General features: G+C 42.5%; 1 protein-coding gene across 2 annotated transcripts in view; it reads right to left on the reverse strand.

Annotated features, from left to right (window-relative positions):
• Pdpr (pyruvate dehydrogenase phosphatase regulatory subunit) overlaps window positions 1-20,196 on the reverse strand; it is a 46,483-nt gene that overhangs the window by 16,531 nt on the left and 9,756 nt on the right. For both annotated transcript variants that reach the window (XM_085843569.1, XM_085843570.1), the window contains exons 3-10: window positions 19,007-19,140; window positions 10,397-10,478; window positions 10,133-10,296; window positions 8,249-8,370; window positions 7,859-7,976; window positions 6,253-6,402; window positions 4,690-4,882; window positions 1,691-1,815 (exon numbers count right to left, since the gene is read on the reverse strand). In XM_085843569.1, coding sequence (XP_085699695.1) covers window positions 1,691-1,815; window positions 4,690-4,882; window positions 6,253-6,402; window positions 7,859-7,976; window positions 8,249-8,370; window positions 10,133-10,296; window positions 10,397-10,478; window positions 19,007-19,140 — 1,088 coding nt within the window. The remainder of the gene's footprint in view (window positions 1-1,690; window positions 1,816-4,689; window positions 4,883-6,252; window positions 6,403-7,858; window positions 7,977-8,248; window positions 8,371-10,132; window positions 10,297-10,396; window positions 10,479-19,006; window positions 19,141-20,196) is intronic.

The following is a 20,196-nucleotide window of genomic DNA, read 5'->3' on the forward strand; positions in this document are numbered from 1 at the left end:
AATTTTAAAAATTTAAAGCCAAGCAACAGTAATGCACAGGCTTTTAATTCCAGTAGGTGCAGTTGGATCTCTGAGTTCAAGGTCAGCGTGGTCTAAGGAACATGAACACGTTCCAGAACAGGGAGGACTACACAGAGAAACTGTCTGAGAATTACTAAGGTGGTGTTCATGATGGGCTATCAAAGTTCAGAGTCACAGACTGAACTGAGAAGAACTGAGTGACCAATAGCTATAAGAGCCTGGAATTATTCCAACTCAAAAGAGAGTAATTTACAGGGGAATAGCTCAAGTATCAGATATCACTCAATGGAACATGTCTAGTTCAGAAGAGAGAAAAATGTATAAATACTGGTACTATCTTGCTAACAAACACTAGCAAGTAATTTACACCTGTTTACATTTTTAGTTCCAAATTAGTCGGCAGAAACAATGAAACAGTCATGGATCTAAATGTTGCAAAACTCCAAAGTATATATGAAGGCCCTGGCTGTCCTTGAACTCACTCAGTAACCAGGCTGACCTCAAACTCACAGAGATCTACCTGCCTCTGCCTCCACTCCCCCAAGTAATGGGATTAAAGATGTGCACCTAGATTGATGAAGGCTGTATTTAAAGGGGACGTGGGTAATTTTGTTTAAGTGTGCTCAAAGACAGGTATATGTTGGCACACACAGTTCATCTCAGCACCCAAGAAGCAGAGGCAGGGAAATCTCTGAGTTCCAGGTCAGCTAAGAATACAGTGAGAAACAACCTTGGGGAAAAAAGCATGTGAGAGGCCAGCCGCTTTACATAACAGGTTCCAGGCTAGCTAAAGCTACAAAAAGTGTAAAAAAGGCACTTAATTCTTTGCTTGTGCTGCGGGGATCCACATGGTTTACAGACTTTCCCTTTAATATGTAAAGGGCTTATGGTACACCTTCATTTGGTGGTTCTGAAATCTGAAAGGCTATGTTATTCATATAACAAAGCTAAAATCCACATTAATCTCTTCTTTAAGATTTTTGGAGCTGGAGAGATGGCTTAGTAGAACAGCACTAACCACTCTTCCAGAGGACCTGAGTTCAATTCCTAGAAACCTGTGTAAAAGTAGGAGAGGCCAACTCGACAAAACTGTCCTCTGACCCTACACATCTGCCCTGTTCTGCAATATGTGTACACACACCATTACACGGAACAGAGAGACAGAGACAGAGACAGACAGAGAGAGACAGAGAGAGACAGAGAGAGAGAGAGGGGGGGGGATTGGCGGCACACACCTGTAATCCTAGCATTCAGGAGATAGAGGCAGGAAGATCAGAAGTTTAAGGCAATATAGCAAGTTAAAGAGCCTGGATTCTGAGACTCCATCTCAAAATAATGACAAAAACTACCCAATGACGTCAAAACCTAGGAGGGAAGCCGAGGTAGCACCAAGGCCCACTGAAAAGGCTACACTGCTAGCAGCACACAGGAAACTGCAGCATACCAGCTTGCAAGTCTAGTCCTTCCTATTCCTAGCATGGCCCCATGTGCCGGAAATGCTCCTAAATGTCAGGTAGGGCATAAATCCCTATCCTCTGACCTGAAATAGCCACAGATGAGAAACCCAATTCAAAATGGTTATTAAAGAGGTAAGGGAAAGCCCTGACTAATAAATCAAATGACGCAAAAACTGCTGAGCCCAGTAAAATTAGAGTAAAAGCACGCTTACGCATAACTTCCATGACCCGGTGGCGCAGAAAGGTGCGGCTGCTCTGGAGGGCTCCGAAGCGCTGCAAATCCAATTCCCAGACATTTTCAGAGGGATAACCATATACCATCCATTCTGCTAGGAACCTGTTTAGATGGAGACAGAAAGCTGTTGGGCCTCAGATGGGACAGAGAAGAATTCACATCATACAATCAAGAACCAGTGGAGCCACAGAGTGGGCAGCACAGAAGCCGAGCAACTCTAGACAGTTTCCTCACATGTTCTAAAGTAAACATGGATCCAAGTACTATTCTCACAGGACCACAAGGAGGACTCTCTCTCTTTTTTTTTTTTTTTGGGGGGGGGGGGAATAGGATCTCTATACATAAGCCCTGGCTGTCCTGGAACTCACTATATAGACCAGGCTGTCATCAAACCCAGAGAGATCTGTCTGCCTCTGCTTCACGAGTCCTGGGATTGCAGGAGAGTGCCAGTTTTTGAGGATTTTTGAAAAAATTTTATGTGTGTGGGTCTTTAGTCTGCATGTAAATTTGTGCACCAGAACAGCCGGTGTTTACAGAGGCCAGAAGAGAGCCCTGGATCTGCTGCAGCTGGACTCAGGTGGTTGTAAGCTATCATGTAGATTTTAACTCTAATACAGAATCCCTAACAGAATCCCCAAAAAGTGTTTAAGACATAAGCTGTATGCAGAAGTGCTGTGCTCCTCCTTCACAGACAGTCAGGTGGAGACAGCTCTCTGATACCTCACCATGTCTCTGCTCTAGATGTCTCTGACACGCTTCGGTTTTCACAGCCATCTAAGCACTGACCTCCGAATGTAACCTTTTCTTTTTATGACTGTGCATGTGTATATGATGAGAGCTGGCACTTCTGAATGTCAGGGTAACTGTGGAGTCGCTTCTCTCCCTCTGCCTTTACAAAGATCCCTAAAGTTGGACTGAGGTTGCCAGGCTTGTGCAAACGCCCTTCCCTACTCAGCCATTTCACAGGCTCCCCAAATGCCCGGAAAAATGCTCTATGAAAAATATATTTGACTGGACAGAGCATGTGTATTTTATTTCTGGATTTTAAAAAAATTGGTGCTTTGTGCCAATTAGAAAACAACAAAAAACATAACTCATGTACCCTACAAATATCCAAAGCACTGTGAGTTAGGAGGGCTGAAAAGCTGGCTTAGCAAATTAAGAGCACATACAGCTCCCATATAGGACTGGAGTTTCAGTTCCCAGAAGCCAGCATGGAACTCCAGCTCCAGCAAGAGGATTTAACGCCTGGTACCACAGGCACCCCCACTCATGTGCACATATTCATATGTACATAGTTAAAAAAAAAAAAAACTTTTTTTAAATAGAGAAGAACAGAGAGGCTGGAGAGATGGCTCCGTGGTTGCTCTTCCACAGGACCTGAGTTCCAATTCCCTGCAACCACATGGCAACTTACAACTGCCTGCAATCCAGTGCCAAGTGATTTGACACCCACACACAGACAAACATGCAGGCAAAAAGCCAATGCACATAAAGTAAAAATAAATAGATCGTTAAAAAAGAAAAAAGGAGCCAGGCAGTGGTAGTACACACCTTTTGTCCCAGCATCCAGGAGGCAGAGGCAGGAGAATCTCTGAGTCTGTGGCCAGCCTGGTCTACAGAGTGAGTTCCAAGAGGGCCAGAGCTACATGAAGAAACTCTGTCTTGAACGCCTACCCTTTAAAAAAAAGGCGTACCAGAGCATATCAAATGCGTGTAAGTAAGCACTGTTTACTGGCAATGTATACACGCACATATATTGTAAGATGTAAACATTTCAGATTAGGTTTATTGGGGGGGGTTAGTTTTTTGTTTTTCTAGACAGGGTTTCTCTGTGAAGCAGCCCTGGCTGCCCTGGAACTGGATTTGTAGACTAGGCTGGGGCCTCAAACTCAGAGAGATCCACTTGCCTCTGACCTCTGAATGCTGGGATAACGGTATGTGTCACCATGTTGGGTCCCACTTTCTTACTCTTTTATATATATATATATATTTTTTTTAATTAGGTATTTTCTTCATTTACATTTCAAATGCTATCCCAAAAGTACCCACCCATCCACCCACCCCCGCTTTCTCACTCTTAACCCAGGCTCAATAGAAATCACTAAGTGTCCAGTCTGGCCTCGCTCACTACAGTCCTCTTCCATCAGTTCCCTAAGTAAGCGGATTACAGGCACGTGCCACCATATCCAGATAACCAGCTTCTTTTTAACCTGAGAATAAAGTGTCCTATGCTGCTGAGGTCGACCGTGAACTCCTGATCCTCCCAAGAGTTGGACCTGTAAGCATACAGCTGATCAACTACTACGTGTGTGTGGCACAGTGGAGTCAAGCACACATGCCCTGCTGTGTAGCCTCTCACAGTCCACTTAGGCGCTCATTCCATCCTGCAGAACTGAGACAGCAGACCTATGTAACATAACTCCACATTTTTTCTTCCCCCAGCAGCCACTATTTTTCTTTCTGTTTCTATGACTACCCTAAATACCTCACATAAATGGAATTGTACAGTATTTGTATCCTTCTGTAACTGGCTTATCTTTTTCTTTTCAAAACAAAGTCTTACTATGAAGTCTTGGCTGGCCTCAAATTTGTAAGGATCTACCTGCCTCTGCTTCCCCAGCTGGGACTTTCCTAACTACCTATTTTTAAACTACAAATTTAATTGCCTATCTTGATTGCCTATTTCACTTACCATACCTGGCTACTTCTAACCTTACTCAATCAAAACATTAACATTGATAGAAACTGAAATATTAAAATTTTTTCCACAGGTTGTGGCTAAATAAATGACCGAGTTCCTAAAATATTATATTCAGTAACATTTATGGAACATGAATGAAGTAATTACCTTGAAGATAATACAGTTATTTATATTACTATCTGGTCACAGACATATTAACAATGAATACTCTAAAAAGGAAGAACCTAGCAAGCTAAAGCGTCCACAGGTGACTCTACATAAAAAAGACTTACTTTCCAGCTCCTCCACCCAACGACAGGCCAGCAGAGTTCATCCCTGCCAGGACAAAGTAGCCCTGTACTACAGGAGACTCGCCCATGATGCACTTCATGTCTGGTGTGAAGGTCTCAGGGCAATTCACCAACTTCAAAATCTCCAGAGTCTCCAATCCTGGCATCCTACGCAGGAGGGAACTCAACAGGGGCTCTGAGCAATCAAAACAAACCCAAACAGTCCTCACCTTTAGGGAATTAAACTTCTTCAAGTACTTATACTTTTTACTCCTCCTTCCAAAAAATTCTTTAGAGGAGTACGTTCTAAGAGTCATTTGGTTATCAGAAAGACGAAAATTGGTAGAATTACAGAACACACCTACAAAATGCCTGGCATGCAGAGTAAGAAAATCATACTTTACAAAGGCAAGAAGCCACACAACAAAAGGAACACAGAAAGTGACAAGCAGTAATCTTGAAGGGGTCAAGGCCTGTGGGAAGGTCTCCATGAAAAATAGTGTTTCCTACAGTGAGATGGATTTAAGAACAAGTTTGCATTTGTTCTATGCTATCTCTGCCCACTGTCCCTTTGGACAGCAGTAATTGATGGAAACAGGATTAACTGGCTGATGGGCACAAGGGTTTAGTTTCCCATAAGCAGCGATTTGTTCTTTTAAAAACCAACCAAGGATGGAAGAAAAATTAGGAGATCTTTTCATATCCTTTCAATTTATAACCATGTAACTACAATAATTATTCAAAAACGACAGAATTAAAGTCTTAATAAAGACCACATCAGCAAAATAATCTACTTTTACAATCCTCCTGCCTCAGCCTCCCACATGCTGCGATTACAAGCAGGAATACGTCACACCAAGCCTGGCTTTGTAGAAACCTCTTCAATTTCAGTAAGTCTTACTAAAAGAAAGTCCCCCTTCTAGTCTAAAGTTTCAGCAGTGATTTAAATAAGCCAGTCAAGCTCATTCAGCAAGCCTGTAGACCCCTGCCTCCATGAGCTAACCATAACCATATCCTTAGCTCAGGCAAACGCTAGACTACCCTTCATGATTACTATTGTACTTTCTGGAGCTGCCTTTTGTTTTTTTTTGGTTTGGTTTGGTTTTTGGTTTTTCGAGACAGGGTTTCTCTGTGTAGCCCTGGCTGTCCTGGAACTCACTCTGAAAACCAGGCTGGCCTCCAACTCAGAAATCTGCCTGCCTCTGCCTCCCAAGTGCTGGGATTAAAGGCGTGCACCACCACCGCCTGGCTGGAGCTGTCTTAAAGATAAATAACTACTCATGAAAATACCTTGAGGGCTGGTGAGATGGCTCAGTGGGTAAGAGCACCCGACTGCTCTTCCAAAGGTCCAGAGTTCAAATCCCAGCAACCACATGGTGGCTCACAACCATCCGTAATGAGATCTGGCGCCCTCTTCTGGAGTGTCTGAAGACAGCTACAGTGTACTTACATATAATAAATAAATAAATCTTTAAAAAAAAAAAAAAAAAAGAAAAGAAAATACCTTGAAAAACGTAACATCTTAGATAAGTAGATGACACTGTTGTTATAATTGACTTCACATACCAAAGTGATCCCAGTCTTCACGAAGGTTCTGAATTTCCAACTGGTTCTTGCCTTCAGTGAAAATAGGTTTGGGGTTCTTCTCAAAGCCTCCAGACAAGATGCCACCCTGCCAGTTCCTAATGTAAATTCTTCCATCAGCATCCACAATGGCTGAAGAAGAGAAGCAACAAAGAAGTGGGACAAAGGAGAAAAACAAGGGGTTAGAGACCAGCCAGATTCCTAGATGGAGAGACTGCCTTACCAACAGTGCAGCATCCAATAAATACAGGCATCCATTAAAACACTTCTACTGAAAACCAGGCAGCAGTGGCGCACGACTTTAATCCCAGCACTTTGGAGGAGGAGACAGGTGGATCTCTGAGAGTTTGAGCCCAGCCTGGTCTACAGAGTGAGTTCCAGAACTGCTAAGGCTACATAGAGAAACCCTGTCTCAAAAAAAAAAAAAAAAAAGAAAAAAATGGAAAGAGAAAACATTGGAAGTCAGGGGGAAGGATCTTCCCACTCAAGATTACAGAAAAGATTGTTTCTCTGATTATCCCAAACATTACCAGGAATCTAAAAGCTTTGCCACCACCTCACAATCAAACTAAACTATGGTGGCACTGTGCCTCGCCAAAGTCTAACAGAAAGACTAGCAGAGTTCATTCCCTGAAATGATATCAAAACCCTCCTAAGCTCAGCATGCCTGCCTCTGCCTCCAAGCCCACAACAGTGAGTTCAGGCCAGCCAGGACTACACAATAAGACTCTTGTCTCAAAAAAATAAAATATAAGCCAGGCAGTAATGGTACACGCCTTTAATCCTAACACTCGGGAGGTAGAGGCAGGTGAACCTCTGAGTTCAAGGCCAGTCTGGTTTACAGAGTGAATTGGTGCACAGGCAGGGCTACTGTCTGCCCCAAAACAAAAGGAAGGAAGGAAGGAAGGAAGGAAGGAAGGAAGGAAGGAAAGAGAGAGAAAGAGAGAGAGAAGAGGAGGAGGAAGAGGAAGAAGAAGAAGAAGAAAAGAAAGGAAGGCAGACAGAGAGACTTACCGGCCAAGCAAGGAAGGAGTAAAGTAGCCCACCTTTTCTTCATTCCGTGGCTTATAACCATTAAACCACTAGGTACATGGACGACCTATACACTTCTACAACTGACACCATTGAAGATGAAAGCACAAGATGTATATTCCAAATTCTCAATGAACTATATATATTGGGGATTAAAATAAGCTTTCTGGGAAAAAAAAATAAATCTCAGCACTCAGGAGGCAGAGGCAGGTGGATCTCTGTAAGCTTGAGGCCAGCCTGGTCTACAAAGCGAATCCAGGACAGCTAGGGCTATTACAGAGAAACCCTGTCTCAAAAACAAACAAACAAAAACCAAAAAGCAAGAACATTCTTGGTGGCATCTCCATTCTGGCTATCTTTTCCTAAGAAGTAATCAAAGGAAATTTAGAATGGGATCCACTTCCCTGTAACATGCTCCAGAAAAGAAAAAAGGCTTCTAGACATAATATGTCCTTAATGAAGTTTTCCTTTCAAAGGACAGGATACTAGCTAGCGAGGAGATAAAATTATTTTTAAAAAGAAGAATGAAAGAAAGAAAAAAAATACAAGTCCTCACTTGGTGTGTTGCTCTGCAGAGGGGTGTCCCAGGGACGAGTCAGAAGGTAGAAGTGTTCACAGGCATGTAGCGGGATACTAACCGGCTCCTCGTTGGACAGACCCAGCTCATATGCCCACTACAATGGACAGTTTGTGGGTGAGAAGAGGAACAGAAACACAGTCAGTAGCCTTCTGACTAAGACAGTACACTACTTCACCCAGTGTGGGGAAATTCTACTGTTAGCTGCTCATATCTGAGGACTAGGTTTTGTGTTTAGAACATAATTCTGGATGACCCACTCCAAATAAGCAGTGCAGTATCTCAGTAAAATGGTAATCTTGTATCTCTACAGTAAAAAGTACAAATTTAAATAAAGTCATAAACCCAGTAGTACTGTTACCAACCTACCTGCCCAGCACAGTTGACAAAATATTGGCATTCGATCTGTCCTTTGTCTGTCTCCACACCAGTAACTTGACCTTTTTTGATCAGTACGTGAAGAACACTTGTCCGGTCATAAATCTGAACACCTATTTCAAAACAAAGAAAAAAAGAAGGCAAGTTATTAGCCACACACTGGTGATGCAGGCCTTGATCCCAGCACTTGGGAGGCAGAAGCAGGAGGATCTCTGTGAGTTCTAAGCCAACCTGGTCTACAGAGCAAGTTCCAAAACATCCAGAGCTACATAAAGAAATTGTCGCAGAAAACCAAAAAGAAAAGGAAGGCAAGGGCTGGAGAGATAGATGGCTTAGTGGTTAAGAGCACTGACAGTGTACTCATATACATAAAATAAATCTTTTTTTTTTTAAAAAAGAAGGCAAATTATTTGATGTTACAAAATTAAGGTTTCTTGGGGGGCTAGAGAGATAGCTCAGCCATTAAAAACATTGACTGTTCTTCCAAAGGTCCTGAGTTCAATTCCCAGCAACCACATGCTGGCTCACACCATCTGTAATGGGATCTGATGACCTCTTCTGGTGTGTAGGCATACATTCAGATACAGCACTCATATGTATTAAATAAATAAATAAATAAGGTTTTTTAAAAAGATAAGTGGTGGTACACGCCTTTAATCCCAGCACTCGGGAGGCAGAGGCAGGCAGATTTCTGAGTTCGAGGCCAGCCTGGTCTACAAAGTGAGTTCCAGGACAGCCAGGGCTATACAGAGAAACCCTGTCTCGAAAAAAAAAAAAAAAAGAGCAGGGACTCTCGTAAGTCTGACATGTATTAATCAGCACAAGTAGGTCCTTAGAACAAACGGATACTATTTAATGTTCTGTGCCCTTGGAAACCAATCATGATAGAAGTCAGTAGAACTGCTTTGGATTGTTACCCACAATAAGCTTGGACCCAAACCAACCACCCAGTGGCACTTCCTGTACCTATGTATAAGTGTTTACAGTATTTGCTTTTATAAACTACCCCTGGGATGAACCCCAACATAAGAGAGGAACTGCACCAATATAAGAAACTATTTGGAATAAGACGTCCCCTTTGAGTAGGGGTCGAGTAAAGTTTAAGTTCCCAAATCCTCCCAGGGAATTGACATCCTAACTTGGCAAAGACAGACATGTACATGGGCAACTGACACCCTGGTTGGCAAGTTAAGACAAGTTCCATCCTCGTAGACAAATTAGAACATGAACAAGGCAAGTTCCCTGTCACAGTTGAATACCCCAACCAATGGGAGCAGGATAAGTTTCCTTACAACAAAGACATGTCCCTAAGAAAATCCCCTATCCATAAGTCCTGATTGGTGGAATAACTTGGCACAGTGTTTGTAGATTTTAGGCTTAAAAACACTGTAGAGCTGGGCGTGGTGAAACATGCCTTTAATCCCAGCACTTGGGAGGCAGAGGCAGGCAGATTTCTGAGTTCGAGGCCAGCCTGGTCTACAGAGTTAGTTCCTGGAAGCCAGGGCTATACAGAAAAACCCTGTCTCGAAAACAAACAAACAAACAAAAAACTGTAGAATCTTAATTCAGGATCATGGTTCAGTTCCCGAATCTGGACCCTGGCCCTGATTGATCAGTCCTGGGGTGTAGGCTCAATAAATCATCCCTGTCTGACTGAGATCAGTGTTTGTGTGCTTTGTAACAACACAGTGCAGTGGTCAAAGCTGGAAAACTGAATAATATCTCATACCTTTCTTTCCCCATACCTAAGCTGGTCTTAGTACCTACTGTGATACACTCTCTTAGATAACCCCTTCCTTCCAAACTCATGCAAAATAATAACAACAACAACAATAATAAGCCAATATATAAACAAACAAACAGAAACCTGCTCACCGTTCTGGGAGGCAGCACTTGCCAGGGCCAGAGCCACATCAGCAGAGGACACTACTGCATCCTCAGGAACGTGCATGGCCCCGACCAGATCGTGCACATTGAGGAGAGGGTGAAGTTCAGCCACTTTCTTCGGGGAGATGATCTCAGAAGGGATACCTACAACACTGCCATAGAACACAAGGGACAGTGACATTTATGGGCTCTGTGGCAAAGTCAGGAGGGGTGTGTAGTCTTAATCTAAGAGTGTATAGAACTCTTACGTACTTCAGCCTTGAGTTGATACGCTTCAGAGAGATCAACCGGTCCTGAGTCTGGGCCAGAGAGATTGAGCCTGTCCTTAAGTAACCTGTGAGAAAAGTCAATCAAATGAGCAGTCCAATGGGACCCACTAGATTTACAGGTTATACCTATTATGAATCATCTAGCAAAATTTAAACACATCAGAGACATAACTACTCTTAGCTCACAGCTTTGTGAGAGTCAACTAGAATTCTAACATATATAAAAACCTTCAAAATGATAATGAAAGCTACTATGGCTGAAAGTTTACTAGGGTGAGAGCTCATTCCTTTCTTCATTCATTTTCCCTTTCAGTCATGGTGGAGTACACTCCTTAGTGAAAGCCATTCCTAACATTGTTTACCAAAGAGTCAGTCAGATTCATACTCCTTCCCCAGAACAGCCAAACAGCAAGCTGCTATCTAAACACAGGCAAGTGGACCCTCTTAAAACATTTAGTCTTGAGTAAGCAGGTGAATGACTGGAAGATTCTCGTCCCCAGGAGAAGCAGTAATGTCTGGACGGCTTATTCATCTTCCCTATGTCTTGGTTCCCTAGCCTCTTTGTAGCTGGAAGTTTCCTGGAATTAAGTGATTTAATAAGTTTTGGTTCCTCTTGAGTGGGAAGGTTTTTCTGAAACCAAGATGCAATGGCATCTCTAACTCATCTTCTTTCATGTTCATTTTTTTTCCTTTTAAAACAAATTTTTTATAGCCAGACCTGATAGCACATGCCTTTAATCCCAGCACCTGGTAAGCAGAGACAGGTGAATCTGTGAGTTCAAGGCCAGTAGGGTCTACATAGCAAGTTAAAGTCTAGCCAAGGCTACATAGTGAGACCCTATCTCAAAAAAAGTATTATTAATGTATATAGATGAGTGGATATACAAATGCCACAGCATGTGTGTGATAGTCGGAGGACAGCCTTCTCAGGGGTCAGTTCTCTCCTTCTACTATGGGTTCAGCAAGAAGTGTTAGCTACCAAGCCATTTCACCAGCTTTCTCTTGTAGGGATACTATTTTCATGTAGGAACGACTGTCTCTGATTTCTGACCCAGCAGAGATCTGATTGTAGACAAAATTTTGGTATTGTTAAGCATCTCCTGCCCTAGTATTTTGGAAACATTGTTCTCCATCACCTTCTCATTGGTTAAAAGTCTATGGCCTATAGCAAAAAGCAGAATAGTAAGGTGGGACTTCTAGACAGAGAGAGGAACTCTGGGAGAGAGAAAGGCATGGGAGAGTCAGCCACCAAGACGTGGATGGATGAAACTAAGGAGAGGCAACCAGCCAAGTGGCAGAACTTAGGAGAGTATAAACTGGATAACTGAGTTATGAGCTAGTGAAAAACAATGTGAGGGCTGGTGAGATGGTTCAGTGGGTAAGAGCACCGAATGTTCTTCCAAAGGTACTGAGTTCAAATCCCAGCAACCACATGGTGGCTCACAACCATCTGTAATGGGATCTGATGCCCTCTTCTGGTGTGTCTGAAGAGAGCAGTTGTGTACTCATATACATAGAAATAAATAAATAAATCTTTTAAAAAAAAGAAAAGAAAAGGCCCACACGGTTACACTCTCATATTCTCTCTCTCTCCTCTCTGGAAGAGCAGAAAATGCTGTAACCATTGAGCTATCTCTCCAACTCCCTGTTCTGTTTTTAAAACAAAGTCTATCTCTTTAATCCAAGTTGTTCTGGAATTCACAGCAACACTCATTCCTGCTTCAGCCTCCAAAACACTGAGATTACAAGCATGAGCCTCTCTAGGTATTTTAACCTACTGGTTATCTTGATTGTCAACCTGACAGGATTTAGAACTTCCTAGAAGGAGCTGGAGAGATGGCTCAGCGGTTAAGAGCACTGACTGCTCTTCCAAAGGTCCTGAACTCAAATCCCAACAACCACATGCTGTTTTACAACCATCTGTACAGCGACAGTGTACTCATATACTCATATACATAAAATAAATAAATCTTAAAAAAAGAAAAAAGAACTTCCTAGAAAACAAAAGTCTTGAGATGTCTGTGAGATTATTCCAGGGAGGCATAACTAAAGATCAAAGACCTATTCTACTTAGAAACACCATCCCATGGGCTGGGGTTCCACAGAAAATAAAAAGAAGGAAAGTAAGCCAGGCGGTGATGGCGCAAGCCTTTAATCCCAGCACTTGGGAGGCAGAGGCAGGTGGATTTCTGAGTTCGAGGCCAGCCTGGTCTTTCAGAGTAGGTTCCAGGACAGCCAAAGCTATATAGAGAAACCCTGTCTTGAAAGAACAAAACAAACAAACAAACACAAAAAGAAAGGAAGTACAACAGCAATACTCATCTGTTTCCTAACTGTGGACACAAGGTGAGGTGACAAGTCACCTCTCGCTCCTGCCACCATGCCTTCCTCACTCTTGTGTAGCCACTATCTGTGCGCTCAAACCATAAACTAAAACAGACCTTTACGTGGCTTGTCAGACATTCTGTCACCAGCAACAAGTAATATGCCCTCCTTTTCCAACACCAAATGCCTGCTTCCCTTTATCCGTAATGTATTATTCTCCAGTTACTGTCATACATTACTCATTTGCTGCATTTGAGGATAGACAGAAAAAAATAGAAGTGTCCACATCTCCTCAGGAAACAAAACTGTTAATTAAGGGTCAGTTCTATCAAATGTTATCTGTCTTTAGGCTAATAGGGAACAGTTTAAACACCTTGGTCAAAAATGGGCATATTCCAATCTCAGACACACAAGAAGCTGGGGTAAGAGGGTCACTGGAGTCTGAGTTCAAGTCCAGCTCAAACATAAAAATAAGCCAGGCGTGGTGGCACAAGCCTTTAATCCCAGCACTCGGGAGGCAGAGGCAGGTGGATTTCTGAGTTTGAGGCCAGCCTGGTCTACACAATGAGTTCCAGGACAGCCAGGGCTATACAGAGTTAACCCTGTCTGGAAAACAAAACAAAACAAGACAACCCATAGAAATAAAAACATACTGGGCTGGAAAGATGGCTCAGCATTTAAGAGTGCCGACGGCTCTTCTGAAAGTCATAAGTTCAAATCCCAGCAACCACACAATGGCTCACAACCATCCATAGAGACATATAATAAATAAATAAATCTCAAAACAAAAAAACAAAGAAAAAGAAAAAAAAAAGAAAAAAACATACCATGGTCAAAAGCTCCCTAGTCAGTCGGGCAGTGGTGGCGCACACCTTTAATCCCAGCACTCAGGAGGCAGAGGCAGGCGGATTTCTGATTTCGAGGCCAGCCTGGTCTACAGAGTGAGTTCCAGGACAGCCAGAGCTATACAGAGAAACCCTGTCTCGAAAAACCATAAAACAAAACAAAACAAAAAAAAAATCTCCCTAATCTAATTCTTTTACCTTGAGTATAATAGTTACGCACTTAAAATACTGTTGGTCTCTTCCCATCCTTCAAGACTTTATATTTGAGTATATAAATGTTAAAATGATTCAGAAGTGAGGCTAGAGAGATAGCTCAGCAGTTAAAAGCTCTTGATACTCTTTTCAGAGGATCCACGATCAGTTCCAAGAACCTACATGATGTCTTACAACCACCTGTAAGTCCAGTTCCTCCAGCCACCTCTTCTGGCCTCCACAGGCACCAGGCACATACATTGTACATATATATACATATACACTTGCAGCAGGCAAAATTGTCATATAACATGGTAGTTTGAATGAGAATGGTCTTCATTGACTCCTATATTTGAATGTTGAATTTCCCAACTGGGAACCATTTAGGAAGGATTAGGAAGTGTGGCCTTGGTGGAGAAGGTGTGTCACTGGGGTTGTTGGGCTTTGAGGTTTTAAGTACACACCACACCAAGTTCACACTCTCTCTTCCTTCATCTTGCAAATCAGATGCAAGTTCTCAGCCACTGCCCAGTACCATGCCTGCCTGCTGCCATATTTCCTGACAACTATACACTTTATTTTATAAATTGCCTTGGTCGTGATGTCTACTCACAGCAATACAGCAGTAACCAGGACATACCCATAAAAAATTAATCTTGAAAATATCTATATGAATTTGGGGGCAGGGGTCTCATTATGTAGCCCTGGCTGTCCTGGACCTCCCTCAGTAGACCAGCCTGGCCTTGAACTCAGAAAGATCCACCTGCCTCTGCCTTCCGCATGCCGGAACTGAAGGCATGCACCACTACACTCAACTACATATGATTTTTTTAAAGATTTATTTATTTTTATTATATGTAAGAACACTATAGCTGTCTTCAGACACTCCAGAAGAGGGAGTCAGATCTCATTATAGATGGTTGTGAGCCACCATGTGGTTGCTGGGAATTGAACTCAGGACACCTCTCCTGTCCTACATGATTTTTAAAACCAAAATTATTGAAAGTTACACTACCCTTCCTGATTGCAGCTGTTATATACTGTTTCCCACCTATCAATCTCAGTAGCTTTGTTTTTCTGTATTTCTTTTGCAAAAATTCAGCAGATAGTAGCTTTAAATTTTTTAAATATTTATTTGGAGATAGAGAGCTAGGTGCAGTTAAGGGCATATACTTCTCTTCCAAAGAATCTGAGTTCAACTCCTAGCACCCACATCAGGCAGCTCACACTTCCTTTAATTCCAGCTCTAGGGAGACCCAACTTCTCTGCCCCTATGGGCACCTGTACTCATGTACACATACCCCCACACACATAATTTTTAAAAATAAAAGTAAATTGGTTTATTTATTTATTTATTTATTTAGTGTGGATGCTCACATTCCATAGCCTACACACGGAGCTCTGAAGACAGCTTGGAAGAGCTGATTCTCTCCTATCATGAAGAACCCAGGAATTAGAGTCAGATAGAGTTGGTGCTTGTTAAAACTGTTAAATCAGTAAAGACTGTTACTTTCCATTTATATTTTCTACACTTTTAAGAATCAAACTAAGAGCTTCACATATACCTGGCAAAGACTACGTCCTCAACCCACTGAAAAACTATCAGCTTTTAGTCCTAGTGTTCCACTTACTTGACAAAATCCTGTCACATGCCATTGGAAGAACTATGGTTGTGATGGCAGACATCTCTAATCCCAGTACTTGGAAGAAGGCAGCAAGAGGATTAGGAATGCAAGGTCATAGTCTTCTCATTAAATTTAGATTATATATGTGTTTTCAACTTTAATAACAAAACAGAGAATGGGCTGGCAGGATGCTTCATTGGTTATAAAAGTTCCTGTCATGGAAGCCTGGTAACCTTAGTGAAATCCCTGGAGCCCATAAAAAGTGGATTCCCTGGCTAGCATCTATAATTCCAGCATTTCTATGGCAAGATGGGAGGTGAAGACAGAAGAGCTTCTCAGAGCTGGTGAGTGAGCTAATCTAGAATGGCACAAACAAGACACTCCGCCTCAACAAAGTACACATAGAGAACCAACTCTCGAGTGTCCTCTGACCTCTGCATACATGCAGAAGGCGAAAAGGCCTTGTGCACACTGACAGCACTCGAGGAGCCAGGAAAGTTACAGCTTACCTCGTCAAGGGATGAGATGCGTAGCTACTCTCCCGGGAATGCCACGAATGATGTAGTTTTACAACCTGGTGATCCTTTGCCGACTGAGGAGACAGGCTCTGCCCATATCTCCCAGAATTTATGTTTTTACTTAGCCCAGATCTTGAGCACTGCACAGCCCATTCTTCTAAGTGACGTCACTTGTGCTTTACAGCAGCCGAAGGAACTCTACATCTTAGGGTTGAGACAACCCTGACACCTATGGGTGTTGTCTTTACCTCACTCAAGACCCCCAGACCCTAAATCATGGGCACTATCTCTGAGTCAACAGTCCCCATTCTTGTGAAATAAGCTAGCTGTTCTTTGTAAAGAATCCCAGGGTAGACATGTCTAAAATTGTGTACTTAGGACAGAATTAATTGTTATCTAAAGACTTTTTTCCAAAATTGTGCTGTGCTTAAATATAACTAAAGTACAATGACCTGGGTCAGACTCTGGAAGTCTTGAGCTGAATTTTGTTCTTATCTTTTCGTGGATTGTTTTGTTCTGCCTATGGTGAAGCCTAAAGGGAATCACCACACATACACACAAGCATATCATACACACAAATAATAGAAAAAGTAAAAATACAGCAGCAAGTATCATGGTAGCTTACACACTTATACTGCTCTCTGCCTCTTTAAAATGCATTACATTTTTATTTATTGTTTTTGGCAGAAGGAGCTTGTGTGTTCCACTGCACTTTCACAGAGGCCAGAGGACGACAACTTGTAGGGGTCAATTTTCTCTTTCTACCACGTAGGATCCCAGGTACTGAACTCAGGTTGTCAGGCTTGGTAGCAAGCATTTCTACCCTCTGAGCTGTTTCACAAGCCTATGTACACTGTTTAACAGAGAATCTCAGCCAGGTGTGGTGACGCACACATTTAATCCTGGCGCTCAGAGGCAGGTGGATCTCTGAGTTCAAGGCTAACCTGGTCTACAAAGCAAGTCTCAGGGCTGGTGAGATGGCTCAGCGGTTAAGAGCGCTGACTGCTCTTCCAAAGGTCCTGAGTTCAAATCCCAGCAACCACATGGTGGCTCACAACCATCTGTAATGAAATCTGATGCCATCTTCTGGAGTGTCTGAAGACAGCTAAAGGGTACTTATATATAATAAATAAATAAATATAAAAAAAAAAAAAAAAGCAAGTCCCAGGACAGCCAAGGCTACACAGAGAAACTGTGGCTCAAAAACAAAACAAACAAAACACCAGAAACTCTCCACCACTGAAGTTCCCAGGCTTCCTTTCATCCATTACTGGTCCACTCCAGTGAAAACAACAGGTTAAAGCAAAACCCTACACCCCCTGCCTAACTCTGCAGTATTCTCTATGTCTTTGCTGCCTCACAAGCATAAAAGACAAGCCAATGAGGGGTTCTAGGCTGTGACCTGGATCTAATGCTAGGCTAACCCATCTTTCACCTTGGGCCTGCCCTACAGACATCTGACTCAGACTGGCTAATATTTGACTCAAGCACTGTATGTTGCCATCAGATTCAGTCCAACCAAAATGGAGAATCTCTCACTTGTCCTGCACAAAGCAAACATCTCTTCTGGCCTCTGAGGGTGCATGTATGCATATTTGTACATACACACATACAGACAGGCACAGACATACAATATATAATCTTAAAAAAAGGAAAATTATAGCTGGGCAGTGGTGACACAAACCTTTAACCCTAGCACTCAAGAGGCAGAGGCAGGCAATGTCTGTCAGTTCAAGGCCAGCCTTATCAACAGAGTGAGTTACAGGACCACTGTTACACAGAGAAACCCTGTCTCTAAAAAGAAAGGAAAAAGAAAAAAAGAAAAGAAAAGAAAGATTCACTAAGAACAAAAAACCAAGGACAATGTTGTGGAACTACCTTCACTAAGTTCATTTCAGAGCCTTCGGTGGCCAAGTTCAGTTATGCTGACTACATACCACTGTTATGTTCTGTGTGTTATAAAAGTTATGCTGACTACATACCACTGTTATGTTCTGTGTGTTATAAGGTTTATTAATCTTAAACTTCATAACTGTAAGCTTCACATAGGACCCGTCAAATTAAAGGTCAATATAAAATGTTATGTCTAAAACGGCTTGAGTCAGGGCTGGCCACCAGGCAGCACTTCCAGCACCTGCACCTGCATATGCGCTCACTGTGGGTTTTACAGCTTTAGCCTTTATAAGCTGGCCCTGAGAAATGTCCACCATGTGGATTCAGCTCTCCAGCCTGAGCTGTTGCCCTGGCTGATCAGTCTTGGGGTGTGCATTCAATAAACCATCCCTGTTTAACTGAGGAAAGTGTTTGCGTGGTTTGCAGGGCAATTCCTGGACCCAAACAGTTCAGACAGTCTCCCTAGATTCCCCTAGCTGGTCTCCTCACTAGCTCCAGTACTATTACAGAGCTACTTAATTTATAATTCTAAGTCTTCTTTCCCCTAACTACACAGACAATATATTTCCATATCCCATAATATTAATTGGTAGAGTTTTATGAGTTGAGCTATGATTTACCTGCTAAGCACCTGAACAGTCTCCTTCTCTTTGTTTAAGAGCTAAGTGCTTCCATTTACTATACTTAAACAAGTGAAATACACTAACGACTTTCATATCATGGCAATGATAGGATTTGCAGGCCCTGGGTGCAATACACTCCCTACTCCCACCAAAAAAATTATAGACTCTGAAAATGACCTGGGATTACTGACTGCAATCTCCTCAGCCTGTACGTAAAGAAGGTGAAAACCAGCTACATGACGTGCTGAAAGGAACACTCTGGCTTGGCAAATCCTCCAACACAAATGTGTTTGTTTGTTTGTTTGTTTTTTAGATTTATTTATTTCATGTATATGCATATATAATAGCTGTCTTCAGACACACCAGAAGAGGGCATCAGAGTCCACCACAGATGGTTGTAAGTCACCATGTGGTTGCTGGGAATTGAACCCAGGACCTCTGAAGAGCAGCCAGTGCCCCCTCCAGCACAAGTCTTAGTCATCAGGTCCGACAGAGTACAGAAGCAGAGGCAGTAACTGCTGAGTAAGGGTTTAGAGACAGGAAGACTAACAAACAGCAGGTTACCTGCTTACCTGTTTGGATCCCTGTTTCTTGTTCTAACTGATGGTAGAGGTTGTTTGAATAGTTAGCCATCTTCTGTTCAATGCTTGAATGCCTAGCAGTGCTTAGGATGCCAGCACAGAACCTTGTTGAGCCAGCAGCCAGCCTGCAACATAGATGCAAAATTCTGTTAGAAAGACTCACTTATATCTGTGGGTCTAAGTTCAGGTTCCAAGATGAGAGAAGTCTCATCGGATTAACAGCAGTGGTTGTTCTTACAAAAGCCAGGTCTAATTCCCAGCAACCACACACTGGCTCACTATTGTGGCTCACAATCGTCTATAACCCCAGCTAGGCAAGGAACCACACACCTTTAATCTCAGCACTCTGGAGGCAGAGGCAAGCAGATCGCTGAGTTCCAGGCCAGCCAGAACAACATAGTAACATTCTGTCTTAGCAGTTAGGACCTCGGTTTGATTCCTAATACCTGCACAGTTGCTCAGAGCCATCTGTAACCCTCTTCTGGCCTCCACAGGCACCAGGCATGTATGTGCTATATATAGACATACATGTAGGCAAAACAGCCATACACACAAAAATAAACAAAAAAACAAAGGAGATGGCTCAGTAGTTAAGTGAACCTTTATTCTTCTAAGTGAACCGAGTTTAGCTCCCAGCACCCACTCCGTAGCTCACAACTTCCTGTTAACTCCTGTTTATTTGACGCCTCTGGCACCTGCACTCATGTACATGTATGTACACACACACACACACACACACAAAATCACAATAAAAAATCCTGGGCTGGAGAGACAGCTCAGAGGTTAAGAGCACTGACTGCTCTTCCAGAGATCCTATTTCAATTCCCAGCAACCACATGGTGGCTCACAACCATCTGTAATGGGATCTGATGCCCTCTTTTGGTGTGTCTGAAGACAGCTACAGTGTGTTCATATACACAAAATAAATAAATCTTAAATCCTTACCCATCCCCCCAAAACAAAGGTAGATGAGAGATCATACACATATACCCCACACATATACAATAGTTTATTTTTAATTTTTTAATAATTTACTTATGTGGTCTTTTGTCAGCATGAATGTCTGTGTGCCTGTGTGAGGGTGTCATATCTTGAAGTTACAGACAGTTATGAGCTCTACCAGGTTAATTTTTTAAAATGTATTTATTTTTACTTGTTTGGATGTTTTTTCCTACACATAT

Source organism: Mus caroli, unplaced genomic scaffold (assembly GCF_978045245.1).
Source record: "Mus caroli unplaced genomic scaffold, Mus_caroli_1 scaffold_10, whole genome shotgun sequence".
NCBI classification, from domain to species: Eukaryota; Metazoa; Chordata; class Mammalia; order Rodentia; family Muridae; genus Mus; species Mus caroli.